Source organism: Neopsephotus bourkii, unplaced genomic scaffold, assembly GCF_033783945.1.
Source record: "Neopsephotus bourkii isolate Nb327-2 ecotype Australia unplaced genomic scaffold, CSIRO-AGI_Nbou_v1 NB_1821, whole genome shotgun sequence".
Classification (NCBI taxonomy): Eukaryota; Metazoa; Chordata; class Aves; order Psittaciformes; family Psittacidae; genus Neopsephotus; species Neopsephotus bourkii.
Window position 1 is genome coordinate 61735 of NW_026902294.1, and position 17163 is coordinate 78897.

The 17163-nt window shown below is 57.4% G+C and overlaps 2 protein-coding genes across 3 annotated transcripts; both read left to right on the forward strand.

Annotated features, from left to right (window-relative positions):
- Positions 1-4873: 4873 nt before the first annotated feature.
- ACBD4 (acyl-CoA binding domain containing 4) lies at positions 4874-12698 on the forward strand. 2 transcript variants are annotated; one of them, XM_061343206.1, is made up of 10 exons: positions 4874-4962; positions 5067-5187; positions 5274-5358; positions 5437-5557; positions 8048-8140; positions 8902-9005; positions 9798-9933; positions 11274-11443; positions 11802-11846; positions 12120-12698. In XM_061343206.1, the coding sequence occupies exons 1-10, from the start codon at positions 4893-4895 to the stop codon at positions 12228-12230; spliced, it is 1056 nt and encodes a 351-aa protein (XP_061199190.1). In that variant the 5' UTR covers positions 4874-4892; the 3' UTR covers positions 12231-12698. The 2 variants fall into 2 exon arrangements, with proteins under 2 accessions (XP_061199190.1, XP_061199189.1); XM_061343205.1 differs by lacking the exon at positions 5437-5557 and having other exon boundaries at positions 8781-9005.
- Positions 12699-14235: 1537 nt separating this feature from the next.
- HEXIM1 (HEXIM P-TEFb complex subunit 1) lies at positions 14236-15349 on the forward strand. Its single transcript, XM_061343090.1, has one exon. The coding sequence runs from the start codon at positions 14236-14238 to the stop codon at positions 15136-15138; it is 903 nt and encodes a 300-aa protein (XP_061199074.1). The 3' UTR covers positions 15139-15349.
- The last annotated feature ends 1814 nt before the right edge of the window (positions 15350-17163 follow it).

Genomic DNA, 17163 nt, shown 5'->3' on the forward strand with positions numbered 1-17163 from the left:
TTCCCTACCTGCTGTGTCCCCACGCCAGACAAGTGACACCCCCAGGTGTATGGCTGTCCCCATACAGGAAGTTAGATGTCTGTAGCACAGGATGGTGCCCACCCCATGGAGGAGCAGTTTGTCCCCTACACAGGGACACAATGTCCCTCCAGCTGGGATCTCACAGGCTCTTACACCGAATGTGAACGAAGAGTGTGGCGGGGGACAGGGACATGCTGTCCTTGCAGAGTAGATGGATGTGCCAATACCCTGGGGACAAAGGCAGGGGCTGAGCGGGTGGCAGGGGCCTGTCCCCACCTCCAGGGGGCAGAAGGAAGGCACTCACTTTCCTGCAGGTTGGCCATGAGCAGGGTGGACTGCCCCATGAAGTCATTGCAGGAGGTACTGTTGTGGCCCTCCATGAAGCGCAGCAGCTCCAGGTCGGGTGCCCGCAGCTCGAAGCTCAGCATCTCGTCTCAGTGCAGATTGAAGCCTACGGATGGGAGGTGGTGTTGCTACCATGGCCACCCTGGCCACCAGAGCCACCCCAGATGGAGGGACCAGTTTGACTCACCAGAGCACTCACCCTTGCCCCAGCTTAGCTGCCATCCTGCACTGGGGTATAAGGGGACTGGGGCAGATTGGGGGAACAGGGGTGATATTTGTGCTGGGCTGGGCTATACTGGGGAAAGGGGGTCATACTGGGGCTGTGATGGGTTATACTGGGAGAATGGGGGTCACACTAGGACTGATCTATACTGGAGGAATGGGGTGCTGGTGTTGGATGAACTGTGAGGAAGTAAGATTAATTGCACAATACATTCCCCAGCAGGCACTGTACAGGGGGGTGTAGGTGTCCATGCCATAATTTTAATTTCCCCTGTGTAATCTGAGTCGATCACCTCTGGGAGAATGAACAAGCCTGCTCTGGAGCTGAAGAATCTACCAATTAGCAAGGTGAACAGACCATCAGGCAATGGCCCAAACACTCCTGTGGGTATCAAACATACACTCTGATCTATGATTGTTGTACACTGGCTTGTAGCCAGGTCCAACCCAGCACTTCCTGTTGTGGCATGATAATGGTCCCAGACTGCATTCCATTTGGGACACATTATCTTGCAGACTGGCTACCCAAGCTGTGGGGTTGTGGGCTCTGCCAGCTGGCCCTGTTGGTTGCTCTTGGGGCACCAGACCTTGTGCCCCTCCGGCTGTTTCCTGGTCTGGCAGAGTATTACCAAATTTGTCAAAGCTTGAGTGACACTGGTTGCCCCAGTGATATCCCTTTTGGCATCGAGGACAGAGTTGAGTGGGAGTTCTGGCCTGAGCTCCACCTCTTAAACTCCTACCTCTTCCATTCTGATGGGGGGCAGTCCTTCTTGATAATTCCCTCCTGTCCACAGAGAAAACATTCCACTGCTGCCTTAGCAACAGTCAGCTGCTGGGTTAGAGCCGCTGCCAACAGCTCAGCTTTATGCTGCTCTGACCCAACATTCTGACAGGCTTTTATGAGATCAGCCACAGTTTTAACTTGATTCTGTAATGGAGCTATTGCTCGCTTACAGTCGGCATTAGCATTTTCAATGGCAAGTTGAAAAAATAACAAGTTGGCTGCCTCAGGGGAATCAATCTGCCACTGTATGGCTGTTTGCAACCAATCAAAAGAATTGCACATAGGGTTCTTGTGCCCCTTGTTGGACTGTTGCAAAAAAGATCTCCCTTTCACTCAGATCTGGCAGCCTACGGAGCACCCCAATGGCAAGATCTGCTGCTTGGCTAAAAACATCACGGTTTAAAGCCACTTGAGCTGCCCCTGTTGCATACTGGCGCTCCCCCAACAACTTTGCCTGCCCAAATGCCACACCATTCTTTAGATTATCCATTGATTGTGCTACTACCCAATCATGATATTCAGTTGGCTATACTGAGTATTGTGCTGCCGACAGTACAAGGCGCGGAAGAGATTTCCAGTCTAAGGAAGTCACGGTGTACAATTCTCCTATGGCTTGCAGCAAATTCATCAAGATTCTTGCAAACCATATTCTTTCACAGATTTCTGCACTTCTTTCACCACATCACCAGTGTCCAAACTCAGGAATTTGATTGGGTCTGCAGATGGCTGGCATGGCTTGCAGAAGCTGCAGTTCACCGTGCTGTAATGCCTCCTCTCTACATTTGTTCAAGAGACCAGCACCATGTTCCTTTTCCCATTACAGCAGAGGGGCAGCTGGCGGTGGTCGTGCCACGGAGGACTGGGACAAGCATTTACATTGCTGTTGCAGGATTTCATCAGCAGTGGGGGCCATAGCAGCCAAAACTTTCACAGGTGTCAGTGGTGGGTATCCCAGGAAGGTTGTGGAGTCTCCTTCTCTGGAAACATTCAGAACCCGCCTGGACACGTTCCTGTGTAACCTTATCTAGGTGCTCCTGCTCCGGCAGGGGGACTGGACTAGGTGATCTTTTGAGGTCCCTTCCAATCTCTAACATACTGTGATACTGTGATACATCAGGTTCTGTCCCTGGGTCAATCAGTCCAGGATCAAAGGGATCCTACGATTCATCAGAATTTTCCACCAGTGGGGAAGCTGGGCCTGCGTCAGGGCCAAGCAGTTCAAAAGACTGCAGCCCCTCTGCCACTTCTGCCGTATCAGGCTTAGAACCTGACGCATTCTGCAACACCTGCTCCGCTGGCTGCAAAGCTCACAAGGCTGAATAAACCAAGTGCCAAGTCAGTAGATGTCCGATTAAGGAGTCAGGCTTCGCTGTCTGGGCTGTCTGCAACTCTTCTCCCACTCACTGCAACAGAGTCAAATCATAAGAGCTGGTTGGTGGAAACCAGGGGCAATGATCTCTGATCCAGATCAATAGTCTAACTAAGTCTAGCTGGGCTACCTTCAAGTCCTGTCTTTGCAGAATGCACTGAAGCAAATTTTTATGGAGGTGTTGCTCCTTTGTTGCGCCTTGACCCATATTTACAATCAGTACCTCAGGCTATCTACCCATGGCTGCTCACCTTAGCTGTCCAGCGACTGGTGATGAATCTTACGAGGATCCTCTGCTTCAGCTTGTTCCCTCCATGCAGCCAAATGGGGTACATCACCAGGCCTCTGCAGCTACCTTCAGTCTGCAATTCTCTTCACATCTTCATTTCCCTGTTTGGGTGCCATTTGTGGTGTATGGAGACACAGACTCTGAGAATGGAGGTACAGAATTGTTTATTTAGCACACACCACATGACTATATACTTTAGTCTTTCAAGGACATTACAGCACATAACCAATTAAAGACTGCCACACATACTTTCATGTAAAGGTCACCCAATCACCATTTTCAACCACCACTTCCTTGCTATTGCCTCTAGCTAACATTTGCCTTAGATTAGCAAGTTCTGCTATCTCTTGAGCAATCACCACTCTTAATCAAATAGTGCAGGCTACATTTTCCTATGTTTATATTGCGGTTAATCACAAGACATCTTCTGCTCTCATAGCATCCTGTTCTAGACAGTCCATGAAGAAGAAACGTCTGTTTGTTCTCTTCAGTCCACCTACGCCATCACTTTGTGGTCCACTTAGCACACTCAGCTGCACCGCGTTCCTAAAGTCATTCTCTATGTATAGAAAACGTTGCCCCAGGGGCTATGGGATGGGAATTAGGGGGTTTGGGAAGGAATGTCCCCCTACTTGGATTTGGAATTTGTGATGTGGGAATAAAGGAAATTCCCCCAAATGCAGGAAAACAGGAGTGTGGGATGTTGATGAAGCATGACATGGGGCTGCTGAAAGATGCTTTGCATCACCATCCCAGCATCCAGCACTGGGTGAGTCTGGATTAGGGTGGTGTCCTGGGAACACCATAACATCCCACATCCTCAGAGCACCTCGTACCTCAGATCACCCATGGTTCCCATGTCACCCATGTCCCAATGCAATGTCCAGTACTCCAGTGCATTCCCCCAGGATCCTCACTATGCAGCCCCAGTGACTGTCCCCGTGCCTGATGCATTGTCCTAATGCATTGTCCTGATGTTATAGCATGTGGTCCCAATGTCCCCATGCATGGCCCCAGTTTCCTGGATGATTGTCACAGAACCATGGGATTTTTTTGGTTTGGAAGTGTGCTGTTCCTATGCACTGTCCTGGTGCATTGCCTTGGTGCACTGTCCCAGTGCATTATCCCATTACACTGCCCCTGTGCACTGGAACAGTGCACAGGTTCACTATCCTGTTGCACTGGCGCACTATCCTGTCCCAGTGCACTGTTTACTATCCCGGTATACTGGAGCACTATCCCTGTGCACTGTCTCATTGCACTCTCCTGGAGCACTGCACCGGTGCACTGTCCATGTGCATTGCACCACTGTCCCGGCGCTGTCCTGGTGTGCTGTCCTGGTGCCACTCACTATCTTCGTGCACTGTCTCAGTACACTCACTTGTCCCAATGCACTGTCCCAGTCCTGGTGCACCCACTGTCCCGGTATACTGCTCCTTTGCCCAGGGTCACTATTCCGATGGACTGACCTGGTGCCCTACTCTGGTGCATTCACTGTCCCGGTGCAGTCGCTGTCCCAGGGCACTCGCTGTCCCGGTGCACTCACTGTTCGGTCTCAGCGCACTCCCCGCTACGCTGCAGCTCTTAACGAAGCCCGCCAGGGGGCGCCGCGGCGGACCCGGCCCTCTCTCCCCGGTCAGCGGCACGTTCGCCATCCATCCAGCAGGGGGTGCGGGCGCATCACTGGCCTCTGTGAGCCGGGAGGGAAGGAGAAGGAAAGGGGCAGAGCGGCCCGTTTCGGAAGCGGCGCGTTGATTGGTAGCAACGCGGAGCGGGCCGATGGAAGGCAGGGGCTGATTGGCTCCCGTGCTCTCCCCTCACGGAGAAGGTACACACACGGGGCCTGTAGCGGTGCCGGCGCCATGGAAGACGCTGGCTGCCGGGCGCAGTTCCTCGCCGCCGTTCAGGTTATCCAAGGGCTCCCCCGGAGCGGTGAGTAGGGGCCGGTAACGGGGCTGGGACAGGGGAGCAGCAGCTGCAGCAGCCCCAACCCTGGAGCCCACTCCCGGCTCTGCTGAGGCCGTGTCGCGTCGCAGGCTCGTACCGACCCTCCTACGAGGAGATGCTGCGTTTCTACAGCTACTACAAGCAGGCGACGGCGGGGCGCTGCGAGGGCCCGAGGCCCGGCTTCTGGGACCCCATCGGCCGGTACAAGTGGTAAGGCCAACGGCGCTAGGGCGTGTCCCGGTTCGGACGCGGCTCTGCCCGCTCCTCCCTGTCTCACGGCCGCTGTTGCTCCGCAGGGATGCCTGGAACAGCCTGGGGAGGATGTCCAAAGAGGAGGCAATGGAGGCTTACGTGGTTGAGATGAAGAAGGTGGCCCAGAAGGTAACAGGGAGGGGGATATAGTGGCTGGGGTTGGGTGCTCAGGGGTGCCCGTTCCAAGCTGCGTCTGCCTCTCCCCAGGTCATTGATACAGTTCCTATGGATGAGACAACAGAGGAGATGTTCAGGTACTTCGAGCCGCTCTATGAGGTGATCCATGACATGCCCCGGCCCCCTGAGGCCTTCTTCAAGAGGAAAGGGGGTGAGTGGGAGCCACTGTGCCCCGCTTGATTCCAGCACATCCTTCACCTCTGTGCCATACTCCTCTCGTGGCACATTGCTCCTGCTGTTCACTGCTTCTGCACCGATATGGCCATCACCTCTGGGCTGTGCTCATCCTGTTCCTTGAGGGGGACACAGGATGGATGTGCCACGTCCCATTGACTCCCCTGCTGTGGCACAACTGCTCCTGAGGTGCTTATTTGGTCACCACCAACCACGTGGCTTTTCAAGTGACATGGTCTCTTCAGTCTGGGCTTTCTCTCCACAAAACTTTGAGGCGACAACTTAAGATCTGGCTTCCAAATGCCCCTTAGCATTGTACAGTCTCTGTACGCAGCAGTGCAGGGGATCAGCTCCCACGAAGCATTGCAGCAGGGAGGCTGTGCTTTCTCTTGGCACTGGCCCACCTCCAGGTAGGGTGGGCTGTGTACAGGGCGTCTGGTCATCTGATGTAAACACTTAAATAGGCCAGCCGGTTTTAGCAGCAGAGGGGATGTGGAGAAACTGGGGTTGAGAAACAGGACTGCTGGGGCTGCCTTGTCCTACAGAAGAGTCCTTCCCAGCAATTTCCATGCCTGTGCCAGCTGCCTCATGCTGGGAGGTGTCTGGGGACCTGTCCAACCCTTGGAGTGCGGCAGTCCTCAGTGTATCTGATTTGTGAGAAGCACCCAAGGGAGCGAAGGGCTGGATGTGGTGTTTCAGAATGGTGTTGGCTACCATGGAGTGAACCTACTGGTCACATGCCTCAGGGTTTGGCTGTGCCCCATCTCCAGTAGATGAGCTCAGCAGCAGATGAGCTTTCAGGGTATATTTGCAGTTGGTGTGTAAACTGTCAGTGCTTTGCTAATGTTGGAAGAGTGCTGACAACTACACTCGCTCCTTGCCTCTCCCCAGGCATCTCTTGTGTGTCTGACAGCTAGTGCTACCCCCTGCATCCAACAGGGATGCTGTAAGGCTTGGCCTTAGGGTGGCTGCTCCTTCCTGTGGTACCCAGGTGCTTTTGTTCTCTATTTTGATGCTGAATCCTTTTAAAAGGCAAACAGTCTTACTTTTTTCTCTGGAATCTAAAACCTCTGTCTTAACTCCTGGTCGTTACCCACTTGGGAGTGTCATCCTCTCCCAGTGTCACTTATAAATAACACTATTGCTTAAACTTAAAGCTGGTAGCATCTGTGGAGCCAATGAGCTGGAGGAGCCTGTAATGGTGGTTTAAACCACTGAACTTCTTAAGCTGTTGAGTGATTGGTGTTAAAGGTTCTCAAACTCACCTCATGACTTTGTATGGTTGCAGCTTTTGTTACCTATAATCTAGAGGAGAAAGGAGATTTTAGACACTGCAACAGGTGACAGCAGAGCAGGGGCCCTCAGCAGCTGCAGAACTTTTGAGAGACAGAGGTGCTGTACACTGGGAGTCTGAGCAGGTTTGGTTTTGTTTAGTTACAAAGTCCACAAGCCATGAAGTGGCACTTGGAAGCCAAATTACGAGTGGTTCAGGGTCCTAATGGCTCTCCAGTCAGCAGAGCATTTACCAGTGTCTTGTTATACATAGGCCAGGACTCAGGCAGCTGGGAATCAGTGATGAGGCCTATCACACACGGGCCTAGTGCTTTTCCATCAGCCCTGTGGGCATAGGGTGCTGGTGCTAGAGCCAGGCTCCTCCTGGCAGTGATGTGTGAGGTGATGGGACCACGCCTGCAGCCACCCACGTCTGTGGATCCCAGTGCACACTAAGGAGGAATTTGGGAACAGAGACAGTCCCTGAGCTGAGCAGCCGTGGTCCTAAGTCCTCTGCTGAGTGGGAGCTGCCCATGTTCCCTGAGGGGCTCCTTGCCTGGGCTGGGCTCTTAGGAGAGTCCCTCGGGCACAGGCCTGATGTGATGGGAATGGCAGGTTGAGAATAGTGGAGATGTGCAGGCAGAGCAGCATTACCAGGTACCTGCCTGGCCCGGAGCAGGCAGCAAAGTCCTGGGTGTGGAAATGGGGCTGGGCTTAAGGTGGGAAGGGAGAGCTGGATCCCAGGCAGGGAGTTGCCCTAGGCAGAAGCTGGTACTGCTGCCTGCTGGAAGCCCTTGATGGTGGCATGTGCCAAAGCTTCTTGTGTTAAACTCTTTTACCGTGGTGTGCTGTGTGCCCTGCTAGGGGACAAGGACAGTGGCTGTCACCTGTTGGTGTTCACCCAGCTGTTGGTCAGGTCCCTCTGCCTGCTGCTGTGGGGACTCAGATGACCACAGCAGGGTGAGATGGGGTAGACCTTGCTGACTGTTGGAGCTCACTTTGATTTCTGGGCTGCTGGCAAACAGAGCCAGTCTCTCTCTGTCTCTGCCAGCTGCTGCATGTCTCCAGAGGCTCCTGGCCTGGAGGGTGTCCCCACATCCATGTGTCCTCCAGCCATGCTGGCAGGGTCACAGAGAGCCTGTGCTCAAGGGTCACCCAGAAGGCTTTAACTCCCCTCTGCCCTTCCCCTCTGCAGAGCCCAGCCAGGATGACCCAGCAAGCAGCCTGGCTGCAGAGCACCAAGAAGATGCCTTGCCCAGAGAGCAGCAGAACGAGCAGCATACGCCAGGTTGGTCTCCCTGTGGCAAGCACCCAGCAGAGACCCGTCGAGAAATCACTGGCCTCCCTCTGCCCACAGGGGTCTTGGCTTCATGCTCCTCTGGTCCAACACCACCAGTGTTTCAGGCATTACTCAAGTCACAGCGAGCTGGAGGTGTTCATAGGTCCTGCTCTTGGTGTTGTTCTTGTTGCCGGGGTAACCCTGGGCATGTTGGTTTGACTCTGTATTGCTCTTACCTGTGTAGAGGGGCCTGATTCTGCTAAGCTCCAGTGAGAAGGCAAGGGTGTTTCCCCATGGACTGGGAAAATGTTGCCCTGGAAGGTCCAGGTTCCCAGAGGGGATGTGGGAATGGTACCTGCTCCCTGCCAGAGCAGCCAGGGCCCTGGATCCTGCTGGATGGGCTCACCCTTGTGCCAGGGTTTTGGCAGCCCTTTCCCAAGGCAGGAGCCACATGTGGGCAGAGGAGCCCACCCTAAAGTGACACTGTGTTGGGATGTGCGTGCCACAAGCAGGGCTCTGAGACACCGTGGGCAGGAGGAGGGAGAATTGGGTCCTTGGAGTCATGGCCATGATCCAGGTGGTAGTAACAGAGGCAGTTCCTTCCTCCTCTGCCTCAGTGTCATGCTCCTGCCTCACCTTGTGCATGCAGATGCTGCCCTCTTGCCTGCTTGTGGACCTGTTGCCTTGCGGCTGCACTGAGCTTCAGCTGCCCTTTGGACACAGCCAAACCACTGCTGTGCCCTCATCTGAGCCATGTGCTTCCCTTCCAGGAGGGGTGCTGGCTCCTGCCACCGCACTGGAGGGCACCCAGGCGACCAGTGACTCTGAGGGTGATGTGTACTGCGATACCGTGGAGCAGATGGAGTCTGAGCAGGTAATGGAGAGCTGGGAAGCGCTGGAGTCCAGCACAACCTCTGCTCCCTGCCCTGCCCTGCCTGTACTCCACAGGCAGATCTCTGTTGTCTGCTCCCCCACCTCTGCCCACTGCCATGCCACTGCCATGCCACTGCTTGGCACCTCCATCCTGCAGGGCTTGTGAGACTCCCAAAACCTATGGGGCCACATGACTGCTCCCTCTGTGCTTTGTGCCCCTCTTGAAACCTCATCTCTATCACTGAGGGGAGGTTGAGGAGCCATCAGTGTGACCCAGCACCACTCACAGCAACCCTTGTTCCTGCAGTGAGGCTCCAGTGTGGCACTGGTGGACTGCTAGGGCTGACTGAGGGCAGTAACCACAAGCAAGGCTGGTGTGGGCACCTTGCACCTTGCTTGCACCCCTGCCGCTTGCTCCCTGCTACCAGGAAGCTTGGCCAACACCAGCAGCATTCAGCACTCGAGGTGCTGTGAGGAGGCTAAGTGGATTCTGTGGGCAGGAGGGAGGGAGCCGCCCAGCTGCCTGGCTTCTCCCTGGAGCGCTTGTGCCACCTGAAGCCCAGATGCCTCAATTTGCTGCTCCAGAGCTCTGTCACCTCCCAAATCAGACACTGACTGGTGTTGCCAGTGAGATTTGGCTTCACTCACACCACACACACACACCCTTCACCACCAGAACTGCTGCTATGGGGCATGGTGGGAGGTACCACCACTGCCCTGGCATCAATTTCTGTGCCCCGTAGCCCCCAGAGAGGGGAATGGGAGGCTCAGGGCTCTTCTCTCCCCTGTGCAGGCTGGGCAGCCTCTGGTGCTCTGCCTGAACAGTGGCCAGGCTGGGCCTGAGCCCCTTACCCCCCCCGGTGCTGGGCAAGGGGAGCAGGGTGAAGGCAGAAGACTAGAGGGGAGCAGCAGCACTGGCTCCAAGAGAGGTGGGTGCAGCTCCTTCACGGCTCCCTCCCTACCTCCCAGCCAGCAGGGTCAGACTTCAGGAGCTGTTTGGGGTGGAGCAGAGAAATGAGGCCCCAACAGGGCACAGACCTTGGCTCCAGTGCCCAGGGGTGGGTTGTTCAGTAGCTGCAAGAAGTCCTGAGCATCCTGTCTCTTCATCCGTTGGCCTTCAAGCAGTTTGTTATTGTTATCACTGTAGGACACATCCCCTGTGCTGCTGTTTTGGAGGATGCTCTGCTGGCTCCTCCGTAGCAACATTCAGGTTGCACAGAGCCCTGCCTGCCTGTGCCCAGCTCCTGCCTGTGGTCCCTGGTGGGCACCCACCAACTTTTCTGCGATGGGACTGGGTGATGTTGGGCTGTATTCCTGGAAGCACTGGTCCTGGGGATACCCTGCTCCTTTGGTACCACTCACCAAATGCCACCCGCTGCTGCTGCTTATGTCTGGGGACAACCAGGTCCCACACACTTCTGTGGAGAGGGACAAAGAGCCTTCTGCCAAGCTCTGCAGCTGTCCCCAGACACACCCTGGAGTCTTTCTGCTCCAGGACGTCATTGCCACCCTTACCAGGGGACAGCAGAGGTGGTGTTGAAACCTCACCTGCATATAGCCCACCCCTCTCACCATTATCTCGCCCCCATTAATGTTTGTGCAGACCCTCCTGAGCTGCTTGACCATGGGAGTTCACTTGTACCAAGACTGACAGAGTCAGGCTGGGCTGTCCCTGGGGTGCTGGTGTTTGTGTGGGGCTGGCACAAGCCCCTGCTGGTGTCCTGCTCATAGCATGGGTTATCGGGTGTTTGCCAGAGTGCAGCCAGGCTGGTTTGGAGCCTGGCAGGGAGGCAGCAATGCAGCATTTGGCATCCTGCCTTCGCTGGGTGAAGCATGGCCCACATGCACCACTGGGCTGGAGATCACCTGCTGCCACCACCACCACACTGAGGGGGACATGATGGCCTGGGGACAGGCCTAGAGCTGACTGGTAGATGGGGATGTGCACAGCAGGGCTGGGCTGGGAGCTGTCTGCTCTGTCTGCCTGGCAGCGTGCAGGCAGCCTGACATGATCCTAGCAGTGTCCAAGGCCAAGTTGGACAGGGCCTTGGTCAACATGGTCTAGTGTGAGGTGTCCCTGCCCATGGCAGGGGGTTGGAAATGGATGATCCTAAGGTCCCTTCAACCCAAACCAATCTGTAATTCTATTATCTGTTGCTTATGTTGGGTGATGGCACACAGCATGTGCCTGGGGGTCCTAGGGGCGCTCAGCCTGCACACACTGTCCCTGCCCCACCACCGCTGAGCAGTGCCTGTCTGTACCCCACAGGTCTCTGTCTGGCTGGGGGGAAGCAGGACACTGAGAGCACCCCTGAGCTCAGCCGGAGGCTGGTGGTGGAGCTGGATGCCTGTGTGGCCAGCACAGTGCAAGCCCTGCAGGATGACATGCAGCAAGTGTTGGAGCGCCTGAGTGAGCTGGAGATACTCACCTCCTCTCAGGTGCGTGCCATGACACGTGGGGAGCTGCTGCACACCAACACTGGGTGGTGGAGCCAAAATGGGTGCCTGTCCCTAAACAGGCAGCCCTGGGTGCCACAAGAGTGTCTAAACCTCAGGCTTCAGGGACACAACCTGGTGGGGCAGAGGCTGGTGCTGCTTGATATGCCCCAAGGTACAGGCAGCGAACAACTGCCCCCATCATTTCCATTGTCCCTGGGGTCCCAGCCTAGCTGCACCATCAGGTCCCTTGTAGCAGCCCAGAGTGGACTGGCTTTGGCCTGTTCCCACCTCTCATGTTGGGGCTGGAAGGGGGTTCTCAGCCTCACCTGCCCCCCCTAAACCATCACTTGTCTTGCAGGGGGATGCAGCTGGGACTGAGCCCAGACAGCTGCTTGCTTTGCAGGTGAGTTGGAGGTAGGGGATGCGATGGGGGGGACAGGTCAGGGAAGGGTCCATCAGCTGGGGAGCAGGTGACATCCCTGGGGACATGTCCCCAGTGCCTGGGCACTGGGGCCAATCGTGTTAGTGCCAGATGTGCACAGGGGAATGGATGTGACAAGGAGGGCCAGGCAGTGCCAGGGGCCTGCTATCACCTGCCTTTTGGCAGAGGGCTGGGAGATGTTTGGTGACACCTTTGCCTCCCTTTCCACCCTGCCTCTCTCTGTCCCCTCGCCAGGCACCATCCCCGTGGCCCCTGACCGTTTCCCCACACACCCTACTCTTCCTCGTCACCTGGCCCTTCGTCACCCAGTGGCTGCTGCACCGCTGGCAGGACAGGAAGAGGTGACCATTGTATTCCCACTGCCATCACTGGCCCCGAGTGGGGTGCAGGACAGCCCTGCCGGGGTGCCAGCACCCTCCCTCCTCATCCTGCTTTGCTGAGCCAGGGAAGCACCACGCAATCGGTAAAGGCATCGCCTGGCACAGCCCCGGGCCGCCTGCAGGCTGGGACCCTGCCCCCGAGGGACAGCAGCCACTGTGCTCCACCAATCCCAACTGTCACGCTCAGGGCCTCACCAGCACTGCCGGCACCGGCATCCACAGGGAGTGGGGTGTGGGATCATAACGTGCCTCAGGTGGGATCCCCCGGGATCTCATCATTGCTGCACACAGACTGTCCGACTGCCTACCGGACCTTAGCCGTGGCGCTGGGTGGGCATCAGGGGGATGGCCCCTTACCCCGTCCCCAGAGACTGGTTCCATGAAGTGCTTGGACATTTGAACCTGCCTCAATTAAAGCTGCTTGTTCAGTTCAGCCCTGGTGCCTGCTGCCCTGCTGCGGGGAGAGGTGGGTGCCACCGGGCCCTGGGCAGGCGCACAGCGCAGCTGCCTGGCCCCTCACTGCCCGGCCCCGGCCTCTCCTCCAGGGCTGACGTCTCCGGTACCGGCACCAGCCTCTGTCCCGGACCCTGCAGCCCGGGGACTCCCCCTCTCCTGGTCCCGGAGGGGCAGAGGGCAGCTTGTGCCCGCGGTGTATAGGGTGTGCTGGGGACCTGTGGTACTCCCCTCGTGCCGGCAGTGCCATCGGTGGTGCTCGCTCGCTGCTGCCCGCGAGCCTTTTGCCACTGCTGGGGGGTCCCAGCCGATGTGGCGGGACGGGCAGAGGAACCCCCTCATTGTGCTGCCCCCCACGCCTTGGCCATGGACTCCCGTGTACTGCCCACTGCAGTCGCAGGTCTCTATCTCGGCTGACCCTCGTTTTCCCCAGTGTCCCCACAGCCCTGGGTCCCCTTCCCCAGCCACGCATCCCCAAAACGCCACCCTGTCCGTGGAGCCCCAGGGGCCGTGTTGGGTGCACATCGTCATCGTGGAGGCGTGGCAGAACCGGGACCCGATCCCGATGCCGGCCCTCGCAGCACCGCCTCCCCCCCCCCCCCCCCGCCGGTCGGTCCATGACCCGGGAGAGCAGCTCTGCACCACCCCTGAACAAAAAAAGGGACGCGGTGCCTTTAAGGAGGGACTTATTTTCTTGCCGTTTGTTTACATCTCCCACTCGCGGCACAGGGATCCATCCGCTTTCCCCACCCCGCCGCACCCCTCCGGCCTCCCGTCTCCTCCGGATCTCACGGGTCCCTCACTGCTATCACAGACCCTGAAGGCCCCAGCACGGCCCCGCGCCCCCTCCGCGGAGCCGGGACTCCTTTCGGGCCGCCGCACGGACTCGCCGCGGGGTAGGGGGACGGTGCCCTCGGCGCGGCCCTGAAGGTCGCAGGAGCGCCCCTCCGCGCGTGGTACGGCCCGGGCCCGCCCTCCCCCTGCTCGGACTGGCGGAGCCGCTCGCGAGAGACATCCAGCGAGTCCAATCGCAGTCCCCCTCCTGCAGAGGCCATGGGGGTGTGGCCCCGCCGTTGTGCCCGCCCTCCTCCCCCTCTGATTGGCTCCGAGTGGCACCGCCCCCGTGGCGGGGTCCCTTAGTGGATGAGGCGGGCGCACGGCGGGGGCAGGGCTCCGGCGTGCAGCGGAGGCGGGGCAAGCAATGCGCCTGCGCGGGGCGCGTGCGGCTATTTAAGGCGGGGCTGCGGGAGGGGGGGCCCAGTCGGGCGCTGGCGGCGGTTGTGGCGGGTGGTAGCGGCAGAGCGGTGGTTGGGGGGAGGGGGGGCGGCGGCGGCGGCGCGTGCCATGCGCGCGGGAGGGCGGGCCCAGCGGCGTTAACTCCTGCGTGACCGGTGACCGCCTCCGGCGGCGGCGATCCTTGGGGGCTCTGCCCCGTGCCATGGCCCAGGCGGCCTGAGCCCGGGGGGGGCAGCCCCATGTGGCTCGAGTAGCGCCCGTCCCCGAGGGAGCGGAGCGCGATGGCTAACACTGTGGCCGCCGAGCCGGTGCCTGCCGAGGTCGAGCCGCAACCCCAGGGCGAGCCGGAACCCAGCTCCGAGCCCGAGTTGCGGCCGGAGCCACAACGCGGCGGCGGGGAGGATGGCGAGGCCGAGCGGCTGCCGCCCCCCGGGGCGGAAGAGGCGGCAGCGGGAGGCGCGGAGGGGCCGGCGGCGGGTGGAGTGGCGCGTCCTGGCCTGGGCCCGCGGTACCGGGCGGCGGTGGGCCGAGCTGAGGAGTGGCCGGTGAAGAAGAAACACCGGCGGCGGCCGTCGAAGAAGAAGCGTCGCTGGAAGCCGTATTCGAAGTTGAGCTGGGAGGAGAAGCAGCAGTTCGACGAGCGGCAGAGCCTCCGCGCTTCCCGGCTGCGCGCTGAGATGTTCGCCAAGGGGCAGCCGGTGGCTCCCTACAACACGACGCAGTTCCTGATGGAGGACCACGACCAGGAGGAACCCGATCTGAAAACGGGGCTGTACCCGCGGCGTGCGGCCGCCAAGGCGGACGACACGAGCGAGGAGGATTTCCTGGAGGAGGCGGCTGACGAGGACGGGGGAAGCGACGGGATGGGGGGTGACGGCAGCGAGTTTCTGCAGAGGGACTTCTCGGAGACGTACGAGCGGTACCATGTGGAGAGCCTGCAGAATATGAGCAAGCAGGAGCTGGTGAAAGAATACCTGGAGCTGGAGAAATGCCTTTCCCGTATGGAAGAGGAGAACAACCGGCTAAGGATGGAAAGCAAAAAACACGGGGGGGAGGCGGCGGAGGCGGCGCGGGTGCGGCAGCTGGAGCTGGAGGTGGACAGATTGAGAACCGAAAACCTGCGGCTGCAACGGGAGCGGGACGCGCTCCGCGCTGAGAAGGGCCCCTGCAAGCCGGGGGAGTGACCGTGCCCGGCCCCGAGCGCCGGGCGGGGGGGAGGGGGTGTTGATGTGTTGGTGGTTTCGGGTTTATTATTTTTTTCTTTTTGTGTGCGTGTGTGTCTAAACCAAAAAGTGGGGAAGAAAAAAAAAAAAACTCTCTCCAGGAAAGCTGTAAATTGGCCCAAACTGACTATAAAAATATAGGTCTAATAAATTTAATTACTTGTAACTGTAACGGGTTTGCTGTGATTTCTTGGGAACGTTTGGTGGCATTCTGGTAAGGCATACACTTGGAATTATTTCCACGCTGTTCTGTTGGGTGTTGGGTTAAGGGAAGCTGGAATGGCCTGTTCAGCTTTTTGGTGGTTACCCTTTGGTTCTGATCTTGTTTGAGGAGCTGAAATAAGTAAAAGCACCTGGAGGAGGGATAAACAGTCCTGAACATGTGTGTGCCGCAAACCTGCGTCCACCTCTGTGAGTTGAAGTGCATGTTCACTTCAAGGCTTCCTCAAAGTGAGCTTCCTTTCAGGGTGGTAAAAACCTGGGTCAGGTCAGTGACAGCTGGGCAAAAACTGCCCCAAAATGTACTTTCACCTCCAAGTGAGGTGGAAGTTTTGGAGCAGCCCAGGGAAAAGTTTTGGGAGTCAGTGTGTGGCCTCTGGAATGGCTGATGAGGAGGGAGTGGGGAAGGCAAATGTGAGGCTCAACCTTCTTCCCTGTGGCTGTGCTTGACAGGGGCAGGAGAGGAAAAAGCTGGAGAAGCTCCAGGCAGCTGCATGGTCTGGAGAGGGGTTTTGGGGAGAAAACAGCTGAATTCAAGGGTAAAGTAATGGTGTGATCCTGTTCTGCTTTGGGCTGTGGTGTAAACTGAGGCCATTGGGATTGAAATGAGTATTCATTACTGGAACTGGGGAGCAGGGGGGTGCTTTTACCGCCCCCCCCCCCCCCCCCCAGGCTACAGCAGGGGAAAAACGGCCTTTTATACAAAAATGGAGGAGTTAAGATTAGGAGAAAAAGGTGTCACCAGTGCAGGGGGGTTGCAGCACCAGGAGTTAAAGTGGCAGCACCGAAGGGCTTTAAGGATCAGGCCAGATTTAACAACAGTGTGGCACACCCCTGTATGCTCTGGGGCATCCATGGAGAGGAAGAAGGGAAACTACTGGACAGTGACTTGCTCAGGAGTAGTGCCCTGCAGTGCCCAGTAGTGCCCATGCTGCCTTCCCCTGTGCCATGACATCATCCAGCAGAGACTGGAGCAGCTGTCAGCACTGAGCCTGGCCCACAGGCAGTTAATGGGGATCTCAGCACCAAGGAAGAGCAGCACCAGACCCGAGTCCTCCTGCTCATCGCGGGTGCCTCTCTCCCGCAATTCCTTCCCCACCAAGGAGTGATTCCCACTCTGGATCAGCTGCCTGTGATTTGCTTCTGGGGCAGGAGAACTGAAGGCGCATGGCAGATGGCACTGGCGGTGGGTGCTACGTGTCACGCCATCAAATGCAGCTCTTGGCACCTGGATAATGTGAGAAAATGCAAGGAAGTATTAGCGAAATCAAGCATGATGGTTGTTACACAGTGAGGCTGGACGAGCCTTGAGCAACGTGGGCTAGTGGAAGCTGTCCCAGCCTGTGGCAGGGGGTTGGAACTGGAGAAGCTTTAAGCTCCCTTCTAACCCAAACCAGGCATGATGGTGTTGTCACACTGAGCACAGACACAGGGTCCACCCTTCATGTAAATGTAACCCCAACCTGGTTACATTTAACTCCTAGGAATAAATCCTTATTGAACACATGGGACATAGAAGCTCTAGAAGTATCACAGTGATCAGCTCTCCCCCTGCTTTGACTCTACCAACTTATCCTGCTTTAACTCTACCAACTTATCCTGCTTTATTCCGTGCAGTTTAAATGAAACTAAGTCTTCATTCAAAGCAGGCTACCCAGATTCCTACGTCCAGAGGTGTTTCAGAACATGTCTCCTTGCAGAGGCACCTTCCAGCTCCTGTGTCCAAACCCCCTGGCAGACACTGGTGGCGTCCAGGGACCTTTGAAA

Coding starts and splice junctions, on each gene's coding strand:
- ACBD4 (XM_061343206.1), top strand. CDS start 4,893: ATGGAAGACGCTGGCTGCCGGGCGCAGTTCCTCGCCGCCGTTCAGGTT. Junction 9,006..9,797: donor AGCAGATGGAGTCTGAGCAG/GTAATGGAGAGC, acceptor TCCCCTGTGCAG/GCTGGGCAGCCTCTGGTGCT. Junction 9,934..11,273: donor CAGCACTGGCTCCAAGAGAG/GTGGGTGCAGCT, acceptor TGTACCCCACAG/GTCTCTGTCTGGCTGGGGGG.
- HEXIM1 (XM_061343090.1), top strand. CDS start 14,236: ATGGCTAACACTGTGGCCGCCGAGCCGGTGCCTGCCGAGGTCGAGCCG.